Source organism: Castanea sativa, chromosome 3 (genome assembly GCF_040712315.1).
Source record: "Castanea sativa cultivar Marrone di Chiusa Pesio chromosome 3, ASM4071231v1".
Taxonomy (NCBI): Eukaryota; Viridiplantae; Streptophyta; class Magnoliopsida; order Fagales; family Fagaceae; genus Castanea; species Castanea sativa.
In genome coordinates this window covers 36982389-36996108 of record NC_134015.1, presented here as the reverse complement: position 1 = coordinate 36996108, position 13720 = coordinate 36982389, and the positions used below count along the sequence as shown (strand labels likewise).

The following is a 13720-nucleotide window of genomic DNA, read 5'->3' as shown; positions in this document are numbered from 1 at the left end:
ATTATGTTAAGTTCACTTTATTATAGTGAACATTTAAGTGAGATGTCAATTTCGTTCTTAAAAAAAAATATATATATAGTGAGACGTCAATTTGTCATTTGATTGAGAGAATTTACTCACACTTTATCATTATTACTTGATGCATTGTTAAGTTGTGATTAATATGGAAGTCTTAAAGTTGTGATTAATTTGGAAGTCTTATTAGTGGCTGGAAAGTAATGTTAGATCAATCGATTGAAAAGGGAAATCTCTGTCAAGAGTCTTGTACCTTAATTGGTTGACACATCTTAGTGTCGTATTTCCAAAGGAGATATAAAGTTCAAATCTCCACTCTCTCAACTTTTGAATTATTATTATAAAGGATAAATTACAATTTATCTATATGTGGTTTGGCCAAAATTTAAGTTGCCTACTTGTGATTTAGAATTTGGCACTTTGCCTACCTGAGGTCTACGCTGTTAGAGGTCTGTTACCCACTTATGGATCTTCTCCGTTACAAACTTAAAAAATATAACAAATTTTTTAAAAATAAGATCAAAAGGTGGCTTTTTAAGAATTTAGAAGCTTGCTCAAGAACTTTAGAACACAAAAATTATCCAACTGGGCTCTTGCTAACACTCTCCATAAACAATTATACATATCTAAAACCCACTAATCTTGCATACAAATTAGAACAACAACACGACAGAATTAGCCAAACACAAAGAATAATCACAAATGTGAGATAATAAATGGAAAATTGGACGAAATTAGTGAAGAAAAATGAAACCTAAAACATGAAACCCCAACCCCACCTCTCTGTTCCTTCCTCCAATCTTTTCTATCAACAAAACAACAAACCCACTACAAAAATCCCAGTACTGTCCATTTTTTCTGTCAACAAACCTACTTGAAAAATCCAAGCTTTTTACATCATCTAGTCAAACGAAAAGAAAAATAAGAAGTGAAAGTGAGTTCTAAATTTACTTAGCAGACAGTAGTAGCATTGTGAATTGAACAGCATTTATGGATGACTAGGCTTTTGGCTGGTTAATGGGTTTTTCACAGCTAGTAAGTGTGAAGAATATTGAACTATATATTTCTGGTTTGGTGGTGGGTGAGAGGTCTTGTTAGTTGTAAATGTGATGGGTATCTGTTAAGGCTTAACAGAGTAGACCTTAGGCGGGTAAAGTGCCAAATTTTAAACCACAGGTAGATAACTTAAATTTTGGTCAAACTAAAAATAAAAAAAAATTGTAATTCCCCTTATTATAAAAGAAAAAGAAAAAGGCAAATCTTTCAATGGTTATGTTATTGAAAAGTTAAATGTCAGGTTTTTATTTATTTTTATTTTTAAAGGAACTCTTCAAATAGATGATCAAGCACAAAGCCTGATGGATTAATATTGCTTTCACCTAAATTTTCTCTCTTATTACCAAACGAGATTCATGCTCTATGTTAGAGGGGTTAAAAAGGGGATTGTGGGGTGCAGCCAGATATGATAATTTTTTCCGGTCCTGCTTAACTTGCTCCTTCCTGCTTCGCCCCGCGCGGATTTTTCCCTCTTTGCAAAGGTGGCGGGGCGGGAATGGGGCAAGATTTTAGCCTCGCACTACGGGACGGAGCGGGGCAGGGATGGGTTTAGACTTTTTAGACTCACCCTGCGCGTTGTTAAAGATTATAATTGTAAGTTTTTCATACCCTAAAAACCCTACTATTTAAACAAACATATTAATATTAACTTATTTTATTCTACCCAATGTGTTTCTTTACCTTTATTTTGTCATGTGTTATATACTATGAGATTTTTTGTTTTTGTTTTTGTTTTTATGATTGTCTTGATAAACACTTGGATATATTATTCAATTTTTTCTAAAAATTGATTTGATTTGATGGGATAAATTTAGTTATAATTTTAAGTATATTTTTATTAATAAAATAGATTTCATTAAAAAAATTATACTAGTTGCAGAACAAATTAACAAAAAGTAGAATTTTATAAGGTGGAACGAAGCTTCACAAGACTCTAAGAAACGGAGATGGAGCAAAACAAAATCTTGCAAGACAGAAGCAAAGACCCCATCCTTCAGACCCCAGGCGCAGCATCATCTATTAACTTCCAAATCTGGCAAATTTTAACTACATCATACTCGAGCCAATTACTTTAAATAATCCCACGTGGCACTAAAAATTGAACATTAAATCATTTCAAGAGCACGACAGGACCATCAATCACGATCGCCATTAAGGCTGTGTTATTCATCTCCGAGCCTTTAAAGCAGTTTCACAGGGAAATTTTAAACCAGCACCAGTCCCTATAAAATGCCCCAGCCATAACCATATTCATATAGATCTATTTGTTTCTAAAAGCTTGTTAACTCAATTGGTTGATACCTCCAGTTGTTTCAATATCATTCTCGGTTCAAATCCACCTCCCTCAATTTTAGTTATTGAATAATAAAAAATAATAAAAAAGGAGCCTTTCACCTGCCACGATCACAGGAACAAAATCTGTGGACGTAGCAACTATTTCTCATAACATGAAAATTGATCTTAGATTCCGTGTCAGAATTAAGGATATATAGTTCACATGGACAGCGAAGTCGGAATCTAACTCAAACAGATTTTTTTTTTCTATGAATGCAACTCCATACAATGATACAGACAATTAAAGACCAGGCGAGTAGCTCAAATGTGTAATTCATGCAATTCAGAATTGAAAGCTACAACTGTCCCAAGTTTTAGGGAAACTCATGTTTAGGTCCCATTGTCCCCAGTAATAGATCAGAAGTTTTTGAACAATTGAGAACAAGTTACAGCATTAATTAATAGAGCCTTGGCCTCCAGCTTTTAGTACAGGATATCCCTTCAACAGAAGTTAGAGTGAGAGCTCAGTGACGAGGGAATCAAAGACAACCTGTATTACACATAGGGACATGAACTCAAATAAACATCATCTCCTTAGGAAATTCAAAGTGCCAGTCACAAAAAGAAAAACAATTTGTTAACAACACAATTATTCCAAAACCATTGCCACTGCTAGCTTGACTATACAGGTATACACAATGGGCAACATCAATGCATGAGGATGCTGCCATCATCCTCTGTTGAAAGGCATTTCAATAATTCACTGGTTCCACTTACATGGTGACATGATGGCAGAAATGAGGAAACTCATAAATAGATCAAATGATCAAAGGCATGTCCACAAGCCAACGAATTGTATAGAATTGTTGGCATCCAAGAGGAGTGGGTTTTTAAAAGGCCTAGTTTATAGGTTATCCTACTGGGGGCAGTAAAGTCTATCAGAGTTGTGGTGCAGAAGAGAGATGTAAGAAGAACTTACCACAAATACGAACGACAACCATCACTTTGAGTAGAGAATATCATAGTGACCAGGGCGATATAACAAGGTAATGAAGGGACTAACAGTCTCAGTGCTACCACTAGCATTTGGAAGGCCGCCAACAGCAGGAATAAAATCATGATGATTTACACTGACACCAGCACTATCACACGAGCTGCGATCAAGGTACACAACACGGATTGGCACACCCAATGCATCCGACAGGGCAGTAATGTGCACATGGTCGCTCTCTTCACCCATTGGCTCCACTGATGACTTGCAAAACTATGGAAACAGACAAAACTATGTGAGAGAGAGAGAACTTCATCTAATCTTGTAACCATGAAAAGTTTTAACCATACTTGCCAGAGAACAAACTTTCTGAAATGACTGACATGTAACCAATGCCGGGGCATATTAGTTACTTAACAAAGAACAGTATTAGCATATTAGCATTTCAAGTCCAACAACATCATAATTATTAGCATAACAACCCCACCTGACTAAATCTTTTTGATAGGTAATAGATATCCTCATTAAAGAAAGTACGTCATGTTCATGATGATGAACAAAATGTACTAGAAACAGATACAAACAAATCAAATAGAGATAGAATGCATGAAATAAAAAATGGAAATACATTGTGTAAGACCCCAAGTACAAGACCTCCCAAACAATATCCCAACTAGCAAAGACTTCAAAGAATCCGCAGATTTCTCAATGTCCTCAAAAGTGCGGGTATTTCGTTCCCTCCAAATTAGCCGCATCAAACAGGCTGGAACCATATTCCAGATCGAAAAAAAGTGTAACCCTAGATAATTCTCCCATGCAAAAAAAAGAGAAACAACCGTCCTTGGCATCACCCGCTAAACCAAACATCAAAAACACTTCACTTCATAAGGCGTGTGCGAACTTGCAATGAAGTAAAAGATGATCCACTGTTTCTTCATCGCAACGGCACAAGCAACACCAATTAACCAAAGACAAGTTCCTTTTTACAAGGTTGTCAATAGTAAGAATAATATCTCGAGTTGCAGTCCACAAAAAGAAAGACACTCTTGTAGGTACCTTACTACTCCAAATACATTTCCACGGGAAAGGAAAGGTAGGAGGAGCAGATAATAAATTATAGAAAGAGCGCACATCAAAACACCATTCGGGGTTAACTTCCAAAACAACTATCAGTCCCCTCACCCCTAGGCATTTTGGAAAAAATAAGCTCGTAAAAAGCAAACACTCTCTCCTCCTCCCAATCATTAGGAGCCCTGTGGAATTGAATATTCCAACTCCTACTACCACCATCTGGTGATATGCTAATCAACTTAGAAATCCAAGCTTCTTTACCTATAGCATGAGTGAAAAGATCAGGGTAAAGATCTTGTAAGGGAATGTGCCCACACCAAAGATCATACCAGAATCGAATAAGAAGACCCTCTTCCGCCACATACAACACATGATCAAAGAAACTCTCAGCACCTTTCCTAATATTCTTCCACATTCCACATCCCTAAGCACCTCTACTAACTGTAGTGCACCAACCTCCACTAGACTTTCCATACTTGGTAGCTATAACCTAACGCCATAAGTGATTGGTTTCACTTCCAAAACACCGCAACCATTTTCCAAGCAGGGCTTGATTAAACAACCCAAACCTCCTTATCCCCAAACCTCCTATTTCAATTGGCCAACACACCTTATTCCAAGCAACAAGAGGATATTTGAAAGCTTCCTCAGAATTCCCCCACAAGAAATTTCTCTGGATCCTTTCTAATCTATCTGCCATAGCTATAGGGATAGTAAACAAGGATAAGAAATAGGTGGGAAGGCTTGAAAGGGTACTTTTCAATAAAGTTAATCTACTCCCTTTCGACAAATATAAACGTTTCCAACCAGAAAGCTTCTTCTCCATATTTTCTATAATAGGATTCCAAATTGACGAATCCTTAAAATGAGCTCTAAGAAGCATACCCAAGTAAATCATGGGCAGCCTACCAACATTGCAACCTAAGACACCAGCCAGAGTATCCAACCTCCCTACCACCCCCACTGAAACAATCTCACTTTTACCAATATTAACTTTCAATCCTGTGATAGCCTCAAAGAAAATCATCACCATTCGAATATATAAAAGTTGTTCCCTAGTTGCATCACAAAAAAGGATAGTGTCATCAGCAAAAAGAAGATGAGAAATAAGCAAAACTCCTTGTGAACGGGAATTTGCTTGAAAACGCCTAATAAAACCTCCCTCTTTTGTTCTTTTCAACAGCCTACTCAAAACTTCCGTCAGGGAAAAATATGGAGACAAGGAGTCCCCTTGGCGAAGGCCTCGAGTGCTACCAAAAAAAACCCACTGGAGAGCCATTAACAAGAACTAAAAATCGGACTGTAGAAACACAAAACTTCATCCACCTCCCCCACTTCTCTCCAAAACCCATCCTCCCCATGAGATAAAATAAAGCATCCCAATTCACATGATCATAAGCCTTCTCAATATCCAACTTGACAATCACACTTGGAATACCACTCTTCATTCTACTATCCAAACATTCATTAGCAATGAGAATGATCTCAAGAATCTGTCTCCCCCCAACAAAAGAATTCTGAGAATTAGATATAAGTTCGTCCAAAACACAACGAAGCTTATGTGCCAACACTTTTGATAGTAGCTTATACAAACTACCCACAAGACTAATAGGACGAAAGTCCTTAATGTTAATAGCATTGGTCTTCTTAGGAATCAGACATAAGAAAGGCTAAAAGGACTAAATCTCTTTTTTTGATAATTAAGTACCATATTATAAACAAAATAGAAAAATTTCAAGAACACAGCAGCCAAGGCTGCTACCTCCAAAGAAAACACAAGCTAAAGAACAGCAGGAAACAAAAGACCAAGCCTAAACTCAAAACAGACTGGTTAACTCTGACCCCTACTTGTAATTATCTATACATCAGGAACTAATTGAGAAGTTTGAGTAGGAACTTAAATTCAAGACATTTCAAGAACTGACAAGGGGATTCCCAATTTACAGCATATAATTCTGTTCCTGGGTGTAAGCTTCCCCTTTGCTATCACTCAAGTGCTTATCTCCCAGATCATGTTTTTTCATTAAACTCTCCTCACTTTGGAAAGTTTCATAGGTACCATACTTTATATACAACTGATCCCCAAACCAACGTTATAAATAATGGCATTCGGTCCTTTGCCTTTTAAGTTCTCCACGCCCCATTCAACAGCTTTCTCCCATTCCAGCCCAGGTTTTTTTTTTTTTTTAATAAGAAAAATTATATTTATTAAGGAAAAGGCAGAGACACAGGATGTGTATGGTCCAATTTTCACTGAACACAAATCATAATGAGAGAAACTGACAAATCAAAAAAAGACATTGAAGGAATGCTGCCCTGGGCCCTCATCCAATTGTAGGAGGACTGCAAATATGCTCTCTAGTTACGAAGGTCGGATGTTCAACTCCATCAAAGACCCCCTTGTTTCTGTCATACCACAAATTCTACTATTTTACATGACAATAACTATTCTATGGTGATGAAAATGCCCATGATCACAGAATTGGGTATCACCCAGACCATCCCAAACAATGCAAAAGTAAATGACCATACATCAATTGCCAAGGGACAGTGGAGTAGCAGGTGATCAAAAGATTACCCACTTCTTTTACACATGCAACACCAATCAACTATCAACAGATGCCTCTTTCGAAAGTTATCAATGGTCAATATTATCCATTACGCTACAGTCCACACAAAGTACTACACCTTCTGTGTGACCTTGGTCATCCATATACCCTTCCAAGGAAAGGGAATATCTGTAGAACCTAGAACCCCTAAGGGTATTATAGAATGATTGAACTTCAAACATACCTTTTTTTTGGCATCTATTAAGGCTCGGTCTTCACCCATTGAAGAAGGCAAATTATCATAGAGCAACTCAAAAGCAGCAATGCCAGTTCCCAATCTTGATAAGGTTGGATGACATGAGGATTCCAGTGGTAAATTGCACCCTAAGAAGTGCTGGCTATTTAAGATGCCACTGAGACCTCGTCCACTACTAAGGCATATTTGACTAGGAACAAATCTTTAAGAGAGTGGTCACCACACCAGTTAGTTGTCCAAAATCTTACTCTAGAGCCATCTCGTAACTCAAATTGTAAGAATTTGACAAATGACTGCTCTTCCACAATCTAACTCCATGGGAATGTTGAGTGTATTTTGTTATCCACCCTCCCCACCCTCCCCAGTCTTCAACATATCTAGCATGAATTACTCTCCCCCAAAGATGGTCCCTTGTCACTCCAAACCTCCAAAGTCACTTCCCTAAGAGTCTGGTTAAAAGAGTTAAGTTCTCTGATGCCCAGAGACCCCTCTTTTAAGGGTGAGCACGCCATTCTCCAATCCACCAGGAGGAACTTTTAGGAATCACGAATGCCACCTCATAGAAAGAGCCTTTTTTCCAATTTATTAGCCACACGAGTAGGCATCATGAACAAAGACAACTTATCAAGCATTTTCTCATAAGTTCTTTTACAAAAACTATATTTATAAATCACTCATCTCCATAACAATGACTTTGATTTTGTACAAATAATTCTCATACGTAATTACATATCCCTCTTGCAACAAAAAGCAAACAAGGCATTACAAGACAGAAAATGTAATGCAAATAATTATGTCAAAAAATTTTTAACATATCAAACAAACCTGCTCTACGGTTGCATTTGTTAATCCCATTATAAAAGGTTCAAAAAACTCTGAGCGCTTTCGTATTTCTCCAGAGGTAACAAATCTGAAAAACATTACAACTATCCAACAAAATTGGTCAGGAAATTTAGTAAAGGGCAAAATGGATGAAGGCTTTTGTGGGTCTAAAGTCACTCACCATAATCAGATATTGACTGATCTCGACTCCTAAGTAAAAGCTCCTCTTGGCTGTAGCAAAAAATAAACCATTTTATTTTACACACTGAGAGAGCAATTTGCAGACAACATACCATTTTGGCATCAGATTATAGTTTTAGTTCATAAGTACAAGAATAAGTTTATCAACACCTTATGGATGTTCCATTGCCTTGAAGGACACTTTCCAGCTGCTCAAGGAATAACTGAAATTTTTTTCACATGGAATAGAGAAAACGCATAGGTGTTATATAAAAGAGTATTAAAACTTCCATTAAAAAACTACTGACCACTGGTTAAAATTTTATGACTTAAAACATCATAAAGGGTAAAATACAATATTAAAAACTAAATAAAGCTGGGCATTCTATCATCCATATGTCCATGAAAAACTCAAGATTAAAAAGGTTTATGCCAATGTTAAATGTATCAAGCAGCCAATCTATTCCAAAATCTTAAGCAGGCTATGTTCTAGGAGTACATAAAAAACCTTTGACAAAACCAATGTCTCATGCATTTCCACAGCCAATTCATACACGAGAAATACCAAAGTAAAAAGGTCTATGCCATATTCCTTATAGTGAATATAATTCAACATTTTCTTATTAAAACTTCCACTAAAAAAACTTTAATAATTAGGAAATATTAGGTTCAGCATCCTGTCCATATTTTTAAGGCATTCAAATATTGAGTTCAGTAATAATCCAATAATACAGACACTCATATGTGCACCAGTTAGGACAGTCATCAATCTAAATAATTGAATTATTACTCAAATGAAAAGCAGATTGTAAACCATGGACCTACAAGTTCTTTATGAATCATAAGGGAAGATAATTACTTATATATCACAACTCCCACTAAAAAACATGTCTGCATATTTTGAAAATCTAACCAGATTGCATGTTCTTTATGTTATTAACATTTATGTCAAATTTCGCGCCAATTGTATGTTCTTTACTATTCGATCCATAAACTTATTTTTAATGCATAACTCTAAACTAAGACAACTTGAACTTTAAAAATTTGATTGATGTCATAACCACTAATATTTAATCTTCTGGAAATTTAGCAAGCGTGGAGGTTTATAGGAAGAAAATGTAATTTAATGGTGAATTTGTCAAAATTCACATCCAATAAAAAGATTTCAAGTGAGTTGTAGCCAAACTTTGTCCTTGTAGTAAGCCAATCTTTTTTTCTTTTTTTTCATTCATGTCAAAGTGATAGACAAGAAAGGATATCCTACACGTATCTGCAAAGTTTGTCACTTTTTTCATAAATGATAGAAAGAAAAATGACTTTGTTTACTATAAACAAAATCTCAAATAATGAACTCTATAGTCATGCATGCCAATGAATAAAAAAGGTACAACATGAGAAAAAAAAAATACATAGAGTAAAAACTTTAGATACTCAAAGAAAGAATTAGATTAAGTAATTATGAGAGTAAAAAAGAATATTTACCTAAAATACATGACTCTTAATTCAATAGGCCCTACCGTGAACAAATCAAAAAATTGTTTTTATTCTCAATCATATAATCTATATAATATCCTAATTATCAACCAAAAAAAAAAAAAAACACTATATAATCTCCTATGTTAGTATAATAAGGTCATGGTGAAAATTATAATTTACCATGGTATTAAGGCACTTCTCATTTATGTTCAGAATTCCAGATATTTAGGCCACTCACTGAGGTGGGCATACATGGGAGAGTTAGACGGTAATTTTAAGCTTTTGGGTAGTGTGAATCTTAATCCTCATATATACATATTCTATGGCCCTAGACTAGCCATTACAGTTCCAAGCATTAACAGAATCAGGCTGGAAAATACTGTAATTTCTGAAAATAGTATAATTCATAGTTGCCAAGAGCCATTTAACTCAGTGGCATAGCTTGTTCTCTTTTATTAGGAGAACTATAGTTTGTTTCCTTCCTCCCTTATTGTTGTAATTATCCAAAAAAAAAAATTCATAGTTCAATGCAACAGATATTACATGACAACACAATTTGTTCAAAAGAAATAATAACTCCATAAACTATAAGTAGTATATTAAACCAGAGCCCAGGCCAAACTCACAGAGTCATGGTTACTATTGCCAGTCCTAACTGTTGTGATACCTACTTTGGCAAAAGGTTGAATGCTGTGCAAAACATCCAGAAGGAGAACTTCAGTCAACTTGACAAAGCCAAATTATTCATGTCATCAGCCAAGCTAGGGTCAAGGTATGAGCATAGAAAGAAGCAAATGACTTCAACTATGGCATATCGCCACTTTTTTTTTTTTTTTGGATACACTGTAAGTTGGGAAGAGTGGACTTGAATCTTGAATTTCTCCGTTGGAAATACTAAGAAACGCCATTTGACCTAATGGTCATTGGCATCACCAGTGACTTTCAATTATAAGTTGTTTTTATCATTTTCTTTGTAAGTAATAATTTCACTAGAGAAAGTGCAAAAGCAGTGCAACACTAGTACACAGGAAGTCTATGGAGGAAGAGACAAAAAGGAAGTTATTTATTTCATTTGAAAAATATTGAACAATATTCACTCTAAGGAAATGCCCATCAAACACACAAAGTAAGTATGACTAACTCATAAGAATCCAATATATATTAGATAATAGATTTACCGCAAAAAAATCCTCAAAAGTGAAGTCTGCATAACCCAAGCTCTGAAGTGTTTTTCTACATTGCTCAACATTGGATTTGGCACGATCAACTTCTGCTCGGTCTTGCGATTCCAAAATATGCTCCTATTATGAAGCATATAAATTATTTAGCAGCCAAAATTCCTGGAGCACTAGTTTCCCTCCAAAATATGAAGCTTAGGGGTATACACCCAAAATACAGGAATGATGAGAGTTTGTATAATGCACATTAGGACATACAAGGTATGAAAACATAAAGCTCCGAAAGAAGCAGTTTCCATCTCCTCTTGTTCGCCGAATGGCAGCGTACTTTTCACCAAGCACCTGCATAAAGAGAAATAGAAATCAATTTACAAGGAAATAATAATCATAATAGCAAGAAGATACACAGAACACAGAACACACAGAACCTTTATTTTCTCCAACAAGATGGGGCTCCCTGATTGATATTCAGCTGCCAGAGAAGACAGTGGTTCCTGTCATTCCATCACCAAAAAATTTATTAATATCACACGCATATTCAGAAATCAGAACAAGAAAAGACATTACCATCCAATAATGGCAATGGTGCCAGCCAGAATCTTATAAAAGCAACAGAAAATTTGCATTGAAAATAAAAAGTAGGGAGAAGAATGTAAACTAATTGCGATGCAGAAACAATATTTGAATACCCAACATACATAAAATAAACATATTGATGAGATTTTTTTTTTGGATAGGTAAGAGAAACATTTTATTAATAAACAACAAAAACAAGAGTATCTATTCAATTATAAGTATTATAGCAGACTAATCTAAATCTAAATCTAATCATAAGAATAATTATTTAAAAAAAAAAAAAGCATATTTGGTGAGATAGAATTTCAAAGAGTTGCAGTTGCTCTTGCCTTGTCGCCTACAAATGGGGTTTTCTCGGCTTCCTCAGCTCGGATTGCAGTTTGCTGCTGCATAATATCATCATCCCCAAACTTTGCCCAATCATCAAAGTCAGGTGTTGGATTGGATGTTGCAGCCTCCAAGTCCCCGTCTGCTCGGGGCCCATCCTTATTCTGCATTGTCTCTTGCTGCAAATGAGAAAAATTTCCGTCGTTCAAAGTCCTCTAAATTGGAATAAGAACTTCCTGTCACGGATTATACAGCCTCCTGTTAGTAAGAAGAGTTCTTGATTTGCAAAACTAGTTCAATAAAACATGTACATTTTCTTTAGCATTTTTTCAAAATATAACAACGTTACAGAGGGCTAAAGACTAATTCCGCAAACCAAGATGCCCAGCCAACATAGATATCATCATATAATCTGATTCACACACACATACATAAAGACTTCACCAAAATAAAAAAAAATAAAAACATTTTACATTGCTAAAAACTAAATCAAGAAAACCAACAAGGTGAGAGATTTTGGTAAATAAATAAAGTTTTAATTGCTGAATAGTTAATTCCTTTTGCAATCATATGTATAGAGTTATACACATGGATCTCCAACTAAACCTTTTTAACATTATTCTTGAGGCATATAGAAAAGAAATGCTAACACTCAATAGTTTTGGCTTTGGTTTTGGTTTGACATGAATTATATGTAAAGACTGAAAGAATTACAAGTTTCATTTCGCATCAAATCTAAGAATTAGTTTGTAAAATCCCCAAACCTGTATGTGTGAAGATGATTAAAGAATCAAAGCAAAGAGAGAAGCTTTAAGGGCTTTTTCTTCTAATTAAAGGGTGGAATGAATGAATGAATGAATGAATGAGTGTGTAGAGTAAAAAAAAGCATACCTAATTGAAAATCGAAGCAAAGGTGATCTCCGAGAGAGAGAGAGAGAGAGAGAGACACTCGTGTTTGGGTAATAGTAAGTAGGAATTAGGATTAGGATCTAATTCGAAACGAAACGAAACAAAGGTGGCCCCCACAGGCTGAGGCTGGTCTCCACTCTCCAAGAACAAGAACTGAAACTAACAACTCAACTCATCCGCGATCTTTCGTTGGATTTTAATTACTTACTGCACACACAAGAAAATAATTATAAAAAAAAAAAGTTTTTTTTTTCCCTAAAATTTCCATTGAGAGGTGTGCCTGCGTCCTCCCATTTTTATTATTAATTTTTTTTTAATACCTAGTTATAAGATTACGTGATGTAAATTTTTTATTAATTTAAAAGTCAAACTAAATTAGATAGATTTCACTTTTTTTAATAATTAACTAAATTTTTTGTAATAATTAATTTAAAAAAAAATTGAAGAACAAAAAATTTGAATCTTGAATGTCTATATTAAAAATATTAAGTAAATCAAATAATAAAGAATTTTTCTATTTTCACGTTATGAAACCCAAGTGAAAGTAGGGGTGGTATTTCCTATTCACGTCTTGAGTTTGTGTCATGTCGACCCATGAATATCCGACTATATGTGTCAACACTAACCCGACATGTTTATTAAACGGGTCAAGATTTTTTAACCTAACACTATCCATTTATTAAACTAGTCAATTATGTTGACCTGTTTATTAAATTTTATCAAAATGAAAAAAAAATAGTATTAACCAAATTGAGTTATGAAAAACCAAAAAAATAAATATTTTTACTATAAAATTCAGAACTAACGAGTAACTACATCACAAATAATCACTCAAAAATAAAACATATCTCAATATCACAAACACTCAATCAATCATAGTATATTAAAGAAAATAAACCACGACAATTAATAAGTTTATATACCTAGGATTTGAATGGTATATTGGTAAATTTTCATTTAATTAAATGGGCCAGACATGTCAAAAGGGTTCCAGGTATTGGACACTAACTCAATCCGTTTATTAAACGGGTCAGTCATT

General features: G+C 35.0%; 1 protein-coding gene across 3 annotated transcripts; it reads right to left on the bottom strand.

Moving 5' to 3' along the window:
• Nucleotides 1-2584: 2584 nt before the first annotated feature.
• On the bottom strand, nt 2585-12859 carry LOC142628064 (OVARIAN TUMOR DOMAIN-containing deubiquitinating enzyme 1). 3 transcript variants are annotated; one of them, XM_075802020.1, is made up of 10 exons: nt 12664-12859; nt 11775-12008; nt 11298-11363; nt 11128-11211; nt 10870-10992; nt 8387-8439; nt 8217-8266; nt 8039-8139; nt 3326-3610; nt 2585-2896 (listed from the first exon to the last, which is right to left on the bottom strand). In XM_075802020.1, exons 2-9 carry the CDS (start codon nt 11940-11942, stop codon nt 3347-3349), a joined length of 909 nt encoding a protein of 302 aa, XP_075658135.1. In that variant the 5' UTR covers nt 11943-12008; nt 12664-12859; the 3' UTR covers nt 2585-2896; nt 3326-3346. The 3 variants fall into 3 exon arrangements, with proteins under 3 accessions (XP_075658135.1, XP_075658137.1, XP_075658136.1); XM_075802022.1 differs by having other exon boundaries at nt 11775-11951; nt 12664-12850; XM_075802021.1 differs by having other exon boundaries at nt 11775-12030; nt 12664-12778.
• Between the last annotated feature and the right edge of the window lie 861 nt (nt 12860-13720).

Bases quoted from the DNA above. Each gene is read 5' to 3' on its own strand.
- LOC142628064 (XM_075802020.1), bottom strand. From the start codon at position 11,942: ATGCAGAATAAGGATGGGCCCCGAGCAGACGGGGACTTGGAGGCTGCA. The intron at 11,364-11,774 runs GCAAGAGCAACT...ATGGAATGACAG, and splicing joins CCCCATTTGTAGGCGACAAG to GAACCACTGTCTTCTCTGGC. The intron at 8,440-10,869 runs GTAAATCTATTA...AAAAAATTTCAG, and splicing joins CTTTTGAGGATTTTTTTGCG to TTATTCCTTGAGCAGCTGGA.